This window comes from Eschscholzia californica, unplaced genomic scaffold, assembly GCF_041429995.1.
Source record: "Eschscholzia californica isolate CP2 unplaced genomic scaffold, dmEscCali1.0.p SCAF_1, whole genome shotgun sequence".
NCBI classification, from domain to species: domain Eukaryota; kingdom Viridiplantae; phylum Streptophyta; class Magnoliopsida; order Ranunculales; family Papaveraceae; genus Eschscholzia; species Eschscholzia californica.
The window spans coordinates 50,581,073-50,595,122 of NW_028238198.1; the positions used below are offsets into that span (position 1 = coordinate 50,581,073).

At 40.8% G+C, this 14,050-nt stretch overlaps 1 protein-coding gene, 2 non-coding genes and 1 pseudogene across 3 annotated transcripts; 3 read left to right on the top strand and 1 right to left on the bottom strand.

The window, feature by feature from the left end:
• The first annotated feature begins 5,309 nt into the window (after positions 1 to 5,309).
• LOC147567417 (chaperone protein dnaJ-like protein) lies at positions 5,310 to 5,848 on the top strand. The gene has a single exon (XM_086654077.1). It carries the CDS (start codon positions 5,430 to 5,432, stop codon positions 5,724 to 5,726), a length of 297 nt encoding a protein of 98 aa, XP_086510203.1. The 5' UTR covers positions 5,310 to 5,429; the 3' UTR covers positions 5,727 to 5,848.
• A 523-nt stretch (positions 5,849 to 6,371) lies between these two features.
• On the bottom strand, positions 6,372 to 8,638 carry LOC147567418 (uncharacterized; annotated as a pseudogene).
• A 183-nt stretch (positions 8,639 to 8,821) lies between these two features.
• Positions 8,822 to 8,893, top strand: TRNAG-UCC (transfer RNA glycine (anticodon UCC)). The gene has a single exon. It is a non-coding gene; the product is annotated as a tRNA-Gly (tRNA).
• Positions 8,894 to 12,977: 4,084 nt separating this feature from the next.
• Positions 12,978 to 13,049, top strand: TRNAG-UCC (transfer RNA glycine (anticodon UCC)). The gene has a single exon. It is a non-coding gene; the product is annotated as a tRNA-Gly (tRNA).
• Positions 13,050 to 14,050: the final 1,001 nt, after the last annotated feature.

The window sequence follows — 14,050 nt, forward strand, 5'->3', positions numbered from 1 at the left end:
CAATGTCCGGATGGTAGCCGAGATGATAGGTGACGGATGCTTGAGACTAGATGGCAAGATCTGCATATGCGGCTTGGTGTGCTCCACACATATGTTGGTATCCTTTATAGTGGGCGAGAGTCTATGACTCAAGGAAGCGTTATACGGGACGGCTCGAGCTATGCTCGTAGGTTGGGACAAATTGTTGTCATGCCGCATTATTGGTTGGGAACCAAGATGACTTGATAGTCGAGATGCTCAGAATATGTTCGGGAAGGCTGGTTATGTACTAGGAGGGAGTACATGACGCCGCACGGTACGTTAGGATTTGATATTCCGCACTATCGACCCGTGTCTTTGAGCATAATATGCCGGGTCGACCTAACGGGACAAAAAGGCCGTGACAATTGGTATCAGAGCTTGATTGGTCAAGCTTAAGAGTATGGAGCTCTGATCCTAGATGAGAAATGGATGTCAGAGCCTGAGCTGCAGGATGGAGATGCACGAGTTGAAGATGTATTGCATCCTGATAACCATTTAACAATTGGTATAGCCTAGTGGATAGGCAAAAGAGTATGTTGCTCTGGTCCGTGTGATAGATGGACTTAGAGCTCGATAGCTTACGAGATATGTTCCAAGAGCCTAGTTATAGTGGCAAATGGATGTGTTTTGGGAGCTTGAGGATACAAGCACGAAGATATGCCTAAGAACATGTGGTATGTTTGGAAGCATACTTCCAGAGCCTGGACGGCAGGTTCAAAGAGATGGTATCTATGCTCGAAGAGTGTGACGAAGAGCTTAGTGATTCTCCCACTATGGTATGTGGTATACTGGAGTGTGTATGAAGAGCTACGTTGAGAGCATGATTCCAAGAGATGGCTTTCAGAGTGAGATGCATTCAAGATGATATGGTCTCTGAAGCTATAGTGCAAGATGGGGCCTTTGTCGAGGGATGCATGGTGCATAAGGCGACGAGAGTTCCGATGGAAGGAATAGGCCGTGTGCACGGATGCTACGATGGTAGCTATACTTTGGTCTATGTTCCTTTGAGACGAAGGACATATGCTAGATATGAGATGGAACCGTATTGGCACAAGAAGTCATGTGCAAGCTGTAAGAGTTCAGTGTGACTTGGTGCTCAAGAAGGCATCGTATATACTTGAGTCCTTTAGAGGTAAGGACAAGTGCAGAGATGGGATGAACCGAGAATGGCACGGTGAGTCGTGTGCGAGCTTAGTGCAGTAATGCTCAGTACGATTTAGTGCGCATTGGGTACATCATATGTTAGAGTCCTTTGAGGTGGACAACATGCTTGGTATGAAGTGTACCAAGATGGCAAGTAGAGTCAGGCTGAGAGCTTGTGGTAAGCCAGTCTGAGCAAGCTTGTTGGATTGGCATCCTAGAGTGGAGCTATGTTGATCCAAGTGATACTTGAGCGTTAGAGCAGGGTATGGCAACAAGGTGTTGAAGGATACTCTCTTATGCTTAAGCCGAAGGTAGCATCGAGTGACTTGTGATGTTGTGAGTTCAAGCTACTTACAGAAGACAGTGGTCAAGAGTAAGATAGATGGACAGAGTACATCGTTGGGCAAGTTGGTGCTAGATCAAGTTGTGCTTATGTGGTAGGGTGCATGATAGAGTTCGACACGATATGTTTTAAGCGCATTTGAGTCCCAAAGAGAATGGACTCACTTGAGACGAGACATGGATATGCTAACACGGTTGTGTTTGGTATGTCGCATGAGTGCTATAAGCCGAAACCAACATTGAAGCTTATGGACATATTGGTGTGAAGTCTAGATGACAGATTCACGAGACCAAGTACAGTACTGATGGTAGTTGGAACCGAGTTCAAGCCGTCAAGTAATATGAGGGTCGTTGTATCTGAAGTGGATCGGCCCATGTTTGAGTTATGCATTAGAGGTAAGTTGGAACCGAGTTCAAGCCTACAATGTGCAATGAGTACGTGGTGACTGAGAAGAGATCAGCTCACGTTTGGGATTTCAGGATGGTGTGTCGTGGTGACATTAAGCATCGTCCAATTCTGGTGATAGTTGGAACCAAGTTCAGATCGTCAGAGATATATTACAACGTCGAGTGTGACAGTGTGTAGTAAGCCGTATGGTGCTGCATGAGATGTGTTGGAACTTATGCGGTGGTACGTTCGGATGTGTTCAAGAGGGACACGAGCCTACCAAGATGCTCGGGTTAAGGAGCATCGCCAATGATTAAATGGCAAGTGTGTGTCTGGATGTAGTCAAAGAGGACGTTCCCAAGAGTATGCCAATGGTGGATGGTTTGGTACCATGTAGTTCTCGTGGAGAGAAGCTACCGTGCTCGTTTCAGTGGACATCGAAGGCAACACGACAATTTCCCGAGGAAGGGATGGCACAGATGATGCCGAGCGCATGTGGCGCAAGCGCGGAGGCGCGAGTTTGAGATGTGCGCAGAGGTGCAGGCGCGGAGGCGCAAGTGTTGCAAGGGTCGTCAAGAGAAGGGGCGACATTGCGAAGAGTCAAGTGGTATACACTCAAGGGTACAAGTAGTGGATACGTAGGTACTAGAGTGCACTTGATGTTGGGGACAGAGGTCGAAACGAGGGTCTCAATGAACAAGCAAACCAAGGAGTCAGAACGTGGAGTACATGGGTACGTTGGGTCTGATCCAGAGGTGAGTGACATTGAAGACGAGTTGCTTCGCGATGGTAACATTGCGAGCACATGGCAAGACGCAGTGGCGTCGAGATGCTAACTCGGGTGAAGGCAACGGTTGCTGAGGTACCAGGGTGATGAGTTGTGTCGCAGTTCACTGCGATACGCATGGCAAGATTGGTCACAAAAGCAGAGATAGGAGGTGACAATCGAGATGCCAACTCAAGGTGAAGCCGAAGAGGTGAGGTACCTGAGTCGAGGAGCGGCAAGGGCCGATACGAAGAGGGCGAACCCGAGGGGGAGCCAACATTTGAGGCCAAAGAGGGCAACATTGAGCACGGATGAATGGTACGGAAGACCATTATCCTAAGGCATTGGAAGATGCAAAACAGAAGACTGAAGTAATCCTGCGGGATGCCTACACGATGAGACTGTGTAGTTCGCACGGAGGTGCGGTATGCCGAAGACATGAAGGTGCAGTGGTAGCATCGGAGTTGAGGCAGAAGATTGAAGTGGTACTCCAAACTTAGTCGACGAGGACGTCGACATTACAAGTGGGGGAGTATGTCACGTGCATATTGTTGAGCATGCATATGACGTGACGAGTGCTAGGAGAGCACGTACGAGCATATAGGCCGTAGGGCCGAATACGAGGTCGAAGTAGGGCAAGAGTGCTAGCAAGCTTCCTTAGGCCATGCACGGGGACATCCGTGGCATTCAAGACTTTGTCAAGGATACGAAGGGTCATTTAGACGAGAGTATGCCTGGTTAAAAGGATTGATGTTTCCTTGTGGAAATAGGCAAAACAAGAAGTTTGCACCTTAGGAGGGGGTGGTCTCCCTTCCTCATATGCATCCAGCATATGCCAAGACCTCGTGGATGGGAGCTCGCCCATCCTTAGCATGGTATGCACGAAAGTGAGCATCCTCGTGGCGCAACCCATGAGGCCGGCCTAGCGTATGCGAGAGAAGCATATTGCACGGGTTCCCTTGTCATAGGAAATGGCTCGGGACAGTACCTGGAGATAGGTTACTGCGGGTTCCTTTGGAAAAGGTGTTGCATGTTCTCATGCCATGGCGAGGCGTGCGTCGTGCTAGCATATTCCATAAGGAGGATTGAGCTATTCAAGGAGCTAAGCCTTGATGTGCTATGTTGGGCATGAGGTAGCTTATTAGAGATGGATGCTCCTATGCCCAATGTCCGGATGGTAGCCGAGATGATAGGTGACGGATGCTTGAGACTAGATGGCAAGATCTGCATATGCGGCTTGGTGTGCTCCACACATATGTTGGTATCCTTTATAGTGGGCGAGAGTCTATGACTCAAGGAAGCGTTATACGGGACGGCTCGAGCTATGCTCGTAGGTTGGGACAAATTGTTGTCATGCCGCATTATTGGTTGGGAACCAAGATGACTTGATAGTCGAGATGCTCCGAATATGTTCGGGAAGGCTGGTTATGTACTAGGAGGGAGTACATGACGCCGCACGGTACGTTAGGATTTGATATTCCACACTATCGACCCGTGTCTTTGAGCATAATATGCCGGGTCGACCTAACGGGACAAAAAGGCCGTGACACTTGGGCATAAAATTTGTGTATGTGGGAAACGCGTGTGGTTTTTTTGTCGGTGTGCGAAAAAATTGTGTGATCTTCTGTGTATATGAAACACGTGTTTAAACTATTTTCGAAATAATATTTTTTTTCTAAAGTTGGAGAATTATTCGGGGACCAACAGGTCAGCGAGATGTATTTTAATTAATAGATGTGTGAGTTTTTGTTAGAATTTAAGAAAAATTAAACTAATTAAAGTTAAAAAAAAGATAATTATATTTAAAAAAAATGGGCGTTGGATCAAAACCAACGACCAGATATGGCCCCCAACATGACCTTTAGGACTCCCACGGTCATGTTGGGACCTTCAACCGACCAGTCTGTTGGAATTGGGATGAGCCTCAACTCAACCTACAGCGACCCGCTTTGGAGTTGCTCTTATCTGTTTTTTTTTTTTTTTTTGAGAAATCGACTATGATCTACTTTATTCGTTACAAGGCATTGATACATCATGACGATGTGATAAGCACGATAACTGCCTAAGTTAAACCAATAATAAAAAATGAAAGTGGCCTAAAACCCAACATCATAAAATAGGTGTAAAATCCGACAAGCTTATTTCATTATTTATACCTTTACTAACTCAGATTCAATAACTATGGATTTCACTTCTTCTGAGAATCGAACATGTAACCTCTAGAATTTTGAAATTTGGACAACCAAGTGTTGACGAGTTGCTCTTATCTTAGTAAGTGGAAGAAAATGTGATGGTAAAAATTTAACAAAGAATATTTGACGAATTGAACTTTATAATTACAAAGTTAAATATGTGATGACACGACATGATATCTAGGTAATTTGCTTTTCCTTTTTTATGATATTTGACGAATTTGTTACAAAGGTATGGTTAGAGAAAAACGAAGTCAAAATACAAAACGAAATGTGTATATATGTTTGAAAAAAGAGGCTACAAGTAGAACATCTCGATACAAATCCAAATTCCCTCATGTGTGGTTGTTACCATAACCACCCAAAGAAGACCTAGAGACGCCGTGTTCAAACCGCACACCACTTGTTCCACTCTCCTTCACATAAACAATAAGATAAAAAAAAAGTATCATAAAAATCAATCACCTTTCTATCCTTTCTTGTTACTTCTTTCACGCTATTGTATTCCTAAAAACCTCATCAATTTCTTTCTTCCTCTTCCTTCTTTCTTCCACCAACCAGAAAGTCAGAAAGGAAAATGGGTCCGGTGGTGGCATATCAGCTAGTAACAACAGGTTTGGGTGTATTAGCCGGAGCAGTTCTGGTTAAATCGGTGATAGACCAGAAACCGATGGCAGGACCATGGAATCGGTGCTCGAGTTGCAATGGAACAGGTAGGGTTAACTGTATGTGTTCTAGGTGGTCAGATGGTGATATTGGTTGTAGAACTTGTGCCGGGTCAGGTCGAATGGCTTGTAGTAGCTGCGGTGGGTCTGGAACTGGTCGACCTTTACCAGTTCAAATCTCTGTACGCCCACCTAATCGTCCTTATTGATTAATTCATCTCTCTCTCTCTTTCTCACTTTCTCTCTCTAGAAAATTGTATTATATGATTAAGATTAGATGTAGTTGAAGATACAACAAAGTTTCCTTATTATAATTTTAAATTTTTAATTAGATGGGTTTTGTCTTTTCTCTTTGAAATTTTGATTGGATTTGGGAGTTGGATTACAAGATTTGTCTTTCTTTTTTCTTTCTCCTAATGAAATTTGAGATTGTTACTGCAAATGGTGTGATGAATATGAACAGGTACCAATGATTGTTTAGATCATTTAAAGTGAAAATTTTGAGTGAATTGAATTTTTGTATAATTGAGGTAAGAATTTGGGTTGAAAAATAACCTAACTCTAACAAATATTATGGTGGGAGCCTGGGATGTGGGAGTCACTACAAGGGTTTGGGACTTTGGGTGGAAGAGTTTCTGGTGGTGGTGGTGGTGGTGGTGTTAACAGTGATAGTGGAGGTGGGAGTGGTGGGTGCAAGGAGAATGGGTGTAAGTTGAGTGGATTGAAAAATAACACAATTACACAAATCCAATCAAATATCATGGTGGAAAGTGGTAATAAGTCAGTGATTTTGTTTTCTTGAAAACCTGATTCATAGGATTTTCAATTGAGACCAATCTGTTTTGATTGCAAACTGTATCTCATGTTTCAGGAAAACCCTAGATCAAACTCGAGAAGTGTCCGGGGAAGATTAATCTTATCTAAATTGCTCTCTTGGAGAATGACTACAATTACCCTTCTCAACAATTGGAGAACCCGAAGTAGCCTTCGTTAGCTCCTTTAGCTTCCTTAAGTCGCATCCAATTTAATTCCTTTTAGTCGTTGCTCTTGTCGGGCTCTCTGCATAGTTGTTGTCTTTGAAAATATGCGCCCAGCTGCTGCAATTTCTTTTAAGAAATCTGTCTGTGGACTTAACGGAATGACGGGAGCCAGGCCCGTTATGGGTTCAGAAGTCTTGGTAAGAGTCGTGACCGATGCTTTCTTGAGATGAAAGGCAGAATGAGACCCTTAACGATGCATTTCAATCCAAGCTTTGATAAAAGATCTTCTGACAGAGAGACTTGTGGGAGGTGTTTAATCAGAGCACACCACTCGTTTACGAATTGAGCAGAGAAGCTATGAGGCGGAGCCCGAGCATTAGAATTTAGAAGGTCGTAGCACTACTCTCGAGGCCGAGGGAATTCCTCTCACCCAAGTAGATAGATAGCTCGAAAATGGCTGCTTCACACAGTAGAGATATGCCCTGGACTACATTGAGTCTTTTTTTTTTGGAAGTCGACTACGATCTACTTAGTCGTTACAATTGGCATTGATACATCATAGAAGTGATAGAGTAAAGAGGTATATGAACTGAACCACTGTGAGTGAAAAGGCTATAATACTTCGAGTACATGTTCTTGATAAATAAACTCCTGATATAATTCCCAAATTAACTCTTCAGAGAAGATCGAGAACGAAGTACGCTGATCTAGTACAGCCAAATTGCCTTTTGAATTTTGAGTTTTTAGGTTCTTCAGTGCCTTCGTCAAAGTATATAGCCCTCATTCTTCCAATCCCACTTTAACCACTGTCGATCCACTTTTGTTATTGGGGTCGTTCTGATTGACCAAAACAATAACTGGCCAGCGCTGTCTATCCTCGAACGGAAACAGAATCTTGGGTGCAAAGATGAAGGCAAGCCTTTTATAGTCTCTGCATATTCTTCTGGCATATCCTTGAGTTCATCTCGATCTCAAGAAAATGCAGATTACCTGTAGAACCTAATGCAAAAATGAAATCTAGTCTTATTTTTTCCAGAGTAGATATCTAAACTACATACTAGAAGATTCATAGATGGGTTCAAAGTTTTGATGTTGGTGTTTGAACTAATTAATGTGCTGATTGCTGCAAGATTTGTAAAGAAACAGTACGATAGCAGCTGATAGAGATGTTGCCAATAATCGGGCGGTTACGAACAAGTGCAATATAGGGGCGGAATCTGTTGAAGCATAAACATCAGAATAACCTATATAATAACGTAACAGTTTTTTCCCTATTAGAACTTCAGAATTTTCGAACTTCTTTGAGTTAACGCCAAGCTAGTTATAAAATGGGTGAAGAATGTTTATTACATTGGCTTATCTCGAGTTGGTTTGAAGCCGTATTTTGGTTTCCAGATACACATCATTTACTTTTCTTTCAGGAATTAGAACTGAAATTACACTGTGAGTTGCTCCTAAGATCATCAAAGAGTACAAAGACTTTGAATGCATTTCGAATCTGCAGAAAAGAAAAAGTGAAAACCCAAACGCTTGAAACGGTTTACAGATTTAGTTGGTTTTGTCACACACTTGATCTTGAAGAATCTAAGAAACTATTTCATCCATAAGGTTGAGCTTTTTCTTTTTTGAGATTATTTGTTGAACCATTATTGAATGCTGCAACAATGTGAGACATACCCATACATGAAAACTAAAGGTGAAACAGAAGAGACAGGAGCGCCTAATATCGCAAATTAGAGAAGGCGATTGAAGTTTTGCTCCGATGATTTCCATAACTCTTACTGTGGTCTGTGGGGATAGTTATGAAACTACCTGCATGTGCTTGTAATACACACTGAATTTATGTTATTGAGTTAGCTACGGGACTACTGAAGTTGAAGCAAAATTTGCAGGTCTTCTATCTTATTAGTAGCAACAACTGTTCTTGTAACGTCGTCTATTATTTGATATATAAGATGGGATAGATATCAATAAAAATCGACCTTTACTGGTCTTCTATCTAAGACCTGTTTTAGTATGCAGTTAGTAAATGATTTCTTGCTTTACGAGTGCAAATTATGTCTCATTTCAATTAGAACACGCCCATATAAACTTCTCAATGAGAAAACAATAATTGTGTACTTGATATCAAGCTCGCCCATTTCTAATGTAGATGCATCTACACGAGCAGTTCGAATCAGGTCTCTGGGCGAGCGCTGGCCTAGCCTGGCCGAGTCCAGTTGTTTAGGAGTTACTTGAAAAATGTGGCTCTTTAACCTTCATATGGAGGAAGTTTTGTTAGGATTTTTGAATTTAGTCATTTTAGTTAATTACTTGAACAAGAAGCGTTTGTAGTCCAACGGTTAGGATAATTGCCTTCCAAGCAATAGACCCGGGTTCGACTCCCGGCAGACGCACATTACCTTTTTGTTCTCTCTTTCTCTCCTCACCATGATTTTGCAGGTTAATTGTATTTTGGCTGGTTATTTACTATTTTGTATTTGTTTCAATCATATTCCTTCTGAAGTCTAAAGAGGTGTTTGAGATCTTGTGCAACAAAAAATAACGGCAAACACGGAAAAAAGAAACCTACCTAGTCTCTTCAAACAAGATTTGCTTACTCAAACAATTCTTTGAACATCTTTTGAATAAAAAACAGTTCTTCGAACACGAAAGCATTTGCGCACTTGAGAGTAAGGACAGTCGATAGGAAAATTTGGGGGCGTTGGTGGTTCTAGTCAAGGACTTAGTAGGTATTGTTACCACGACACAAAATAACAAGAACAGGAATATCAAGCTTATGAATTTTAAGAATGGAACAAAAACCCCCACACTGATAGGGTTGTGAATTGGTGATTTGGTCCAAGCCCTTACAAGGGAGATGCACACTGCCACAAAACAGAAACCCACATATTGATTGGGTGGAGGTGCCTCACATGCCGAAATATAATTGAAACAGAAAGCATTCAAACTATCAACAACAAATGCACACTGCCAGGAAAACAGATAATTGGGTGACTAATACTTCGAATTTTTGCAAATGGACGAATGCGAAACAGAAGAAGTTCAAAGAGAACAACTAGAAACAAAGATACACTTGTATGCGACACACGTTTTGACTTTCTATAAAAAGTGGTGCTTGTAGCAAGCAAAACAACTGTGAACATGACAATACAACTCACGTGCCCGATATTGAAAATAATATTATGGACAAATGGGACAACAAAAACAGATGCAACATAAATGTTAACCAAGTAAAAATGGAATTAGTTCAACAAAAAAAAATGGAATTATTTCATCAAAAGAAAAAAAAATGGAATCTCCGCTTGGTCGGGCACATACATGCGACGAGATATTGGTGTCCAGGACTTTAAGTTCAGATTCAAGAGCCCCAACAATATGCGTAAAGGTTCCTGTATCAAGATCCAGGATAAAAGTGACATGGCTGTTAAATTGAACTCGGAGAAGGCGAAGTAAACTGTACAAAATGATCTGAGTACTTCAAGTTTGAAGGATAGAATGATCCAACAATGAGACATGATATTTTCTTTCTTGTTGAAACCTCGTATTGTTGAACAGGGCCGCCCCTGAGATTTTGGAGGCTCGAATCGAGGAAGAATCTGACAAATTAGACAGCAAACCTAAAAAAATCATCTTACTTTAGATGAACAAGAGAGACAAAATAAGTTGAACATCAAATTATAAGGGGCTAAAGGCTATTTAGGTCTGAAGTTTGACATGTCAAAAGCTTTTGATCGCAGCGAATGGAAATACCTGTTTACCATCATGAGCAACCTAGGATTCTTTAACCATTGGATAGAGCTCATTAAAACTTGTCTTTCCATCTCCTCCATGGTTGTCCTCATTAAGGGACGCCTAGAGCCCACTTTTAACAATTCCATAGGATTCCCTATCCCCCACTCCACTATGAGCATCAAACATCTTCTCTTTGTTGATGATTCCATCATTTTCGGTCTCAGTTCCCTATCCCCCACTCCAGTTCCGGTTCAGTGGTTATAACAATATATCCAATTTTGATTTTAACCACTGAATAGGGATTTCGAGGAAGAATCTGACAAATTAGACAGCAAACCTAAAAAAATCATCTTACTTTAGATGAACAAGAGAGACAAAATAAGTTGAACATTAAATTATAAGGGGTTAAAGGCTATTTAGGTCTGAAGTTTGACATGTCAAAAGCTTTTGATTGCATCGAATGGAAATATTTTTTTACCATCATGAGCAACCTAGGATTCTTTAACCATTGGATAGAGCTCATTAAAACTTGTCTTTCCATCTCCTCCATGGTTGTCCTCATTAAGGGACGCCTAGAGCCCACTTTTAACAATTTCATAGGATTCCCTATCCCCCACTCCACTATGAGCATCAAACATCTTCTGTTTGCTGATGATTCCATCATTTTCGGTCTCAATTCCCTGGACAATATACATCATCTAAACCAGAACTTAGACCGCTTCTGCTCTGCTTCTGACCAAATGATTAATTTTGCTAAATCTAGTATCTTCTTCTATAAGAATTCTCATCCGAAATTTTAACGTATAATCGTGAGAAATCTTAAAGTCAAACAAGCATCCCCGCTCGATAACTATCTTGGCACCAAACACTTTATTGGAGCCCGTAAAATCCAATCCTTCTCCTCCATAGTTACCCAAATCCAAAATAAACGTGCCAAATGGAACTCCAACCTTCTCTCCCAAGCTGGCCGCACTATTGTCCTTTCGACAATAACTGCGTTCCCCGATATCAGATGCAATGCTTCGCTTACCCTAAAAGTGTAAGCAATTGCATTGAAACTGTTCGACGGTCTTTTTGGTGGGGAAAACCCAAAACCATACATACCATTAACTGGTTCGATCTGTCTCCCAAAAAAGCTAGGGGACTCGCCGACTCGGGATTCGACTCACGGGGGTCGACAACAAGGCTTTCTTAAATAAACTTGTGTGGCGTCTGATTACTGCAACCGACGTCCTTTGGGTCAAGATTATCAAAGCAAAATACTTCCCCAATTCGCCGAGGCCCGGTCCACCGAAACAAAAACACTCTTAGATCTATAAGAATATCCACAAAAATCTGGACAACATAAACAATTTGATCTTCTAGGAGGTGCATAAAGGAACCCATATAAACATTTGAACAGACTATTGGATTCCATGGCATCCTCCCCCACTTCACGATCACACCAACTCGAACCTCACCTGTGTTGAGCAACTCAACCGAAATAACCATTGGGATGAAACTATTATCACCACTATTTTTACCCGAATATATGCAATATGATACGTGCTTTAAAAGTGCAGGAACAGGAAAATGACACAATCAGATGGCCGCTGACAAAATCGAAAAAATTAACAATAAGCTCTATGTACAGGTATATCAGAGAAAATAATATGGTTCCCTCTAGACCTGAAACAAACTGGTACTTTATCTGAAAAATTAATACTATACCGCGCATAAAACTATTCCTATGGAAATGTTACACTAATAGTCTACCAGTCAAGATGGAAATAGGTAAATATATTGGGAAAAAAATTTAACTGTGATTATTGCAATCAGATAGAAACATTGGAACATGCTTTACTTCACTGATCCTATGCGAAGCTTGTTTGGTTTTACTTTGCAGTACGAACAAATCAAATAACCACTGTAAAAGAAGGGATCTTATCTTGGCAAGAGCTGGAATCATCTCAGGTTACTCTCCTAGCTAAAGTGCTCTGGTTTATATGGAAAGCCAGGTGTGAACTCTACTTTCACCACCTGATACAGACTCCACATCAAACAATACAAAAAAACCAACGTGCACACGCCAACACACAACAAAGATAAACAAAACAAAAAATCAGCAGACTGGGCCCCTCCTCAAGATCCCTTCATCAAAATCAACACAAGCGCATCACTCAAAGGTAGAAAAGATTGCAAACATTGATAGTATTGTATACAATTCAAAAAGTTAATTCACCATCACAATAGCAGAAACAACCCAAGGAAGGAACGCATAAGAAGGCGAGGCCAAATCAATTCTTAACAACATGAAATGGGCAGCAACCAACAACGTAGAGTACCTGCATATAGAAAACGACTAAGAATATCATTGATCATCTCCAACACAAACAAAAGGAGGTCCAATGGCAATCAATGGCGCACATAACGAAGATCCGACAACATGAAACAAAATTTAAAGAAATTCGATACTCTCATATTCAGTGAACTAGCAATACACAGGCAGACAAGATAGCAAATTGGGCAAGACCGTAGAAAACATCTGAAGAGTGGAGCACCTACCCGGCTTTCCTTCTTTGATCTCTTGTTGATTAGTTTTTTCGTGCTTGTATTTCCTTTAGTCAACAAAAAAAAAGTGGTGTCATGGGATTTGTGAGCAAGCAAGATAATTAAGATATTGAGCAGAGCAGAGTTGCTTTGTGGAGTTAAGGATTTTTATATTTGAGTCCTCTTCTACTTATTAGAGAAAATTTTTAACAAGAAGCGTTTGTAGTCCAACGGTTAGGATAATTGCCTTCCAAGCAATAGACCCGGGTTCGACTCCCGGCAAACGCATGCTATTTGGAGTTTAACCATCCTTGATGTTTTATAACCAGTTTCACCTTCATTTTTTGTGATTAAATAGCTGGAACATCCAGACTTGTCATTTAATGATCAAAACATGCAAAAGAGCAACTATGGACGCTCAAAAGCTCAAGCAACTCGGGCAGTGTCATCCTGTGTGCCATGTCCAAATATTTTTTTTTTTTTTTTGTTGTTGAAAGTGTGCCATGTCCAATTAAGGTTGTGATTAAGCGAGTCTTTACTGTTGAAGTGTAGATTTGTTATATTTTCAAAATTGTCATCTTTAGAGTTTTCAAATCCCATATTGTGGTTGTGTGCTTATCGTTACACAACTATCTCTTCGACATTCACTTAATGATTCATTGTTCCAACAATGTGAAGATGTTGACGCAGAGGTACAACAACATTCTATAGACTTCGATAATCAGCTGCCACAATCTCAGACATTCCGACCCCAAGATCAAGTTACAATGTGTTCCAACTCCAAAACGAAATTACTGATGAACTAGTTAACAGTACAAATGTTATTGCTTAATACGTATATTCTTACATTACTCTAATATGAAATTTATTTGCCTCATCAATATATGATGTGAAGTTTGATTAAATATGATAGATTTCATGAGTAAATACGAACCATTGGACTTTTAAGTGATAAAAACTAGACAATTAACATTTCTCCTTGTGCTTATAAGTGATGAAAAACAAATCAGAATGCACTTATAGGTGATCAAAACAAGCACCATTCTACCAAGTGATATCAAGTGTTCTCTCTTTTTTTTTTTATTGATAGTCAAGTGTTCTCTCTTATAAGCACTAAACATCCAACACCCTATGGTTATTAATTCTAATAGATTGAAATTTATGTAACAAATGAGTCAGATATTTTCTCAACATTCTTCAATAGTTTAGATTAAAAGGAAAGATAATAATGGAGAAACTTAAGAATGTATAGAGCTAAACGACATTTTGTTATAGTAACCTTTGCGGGT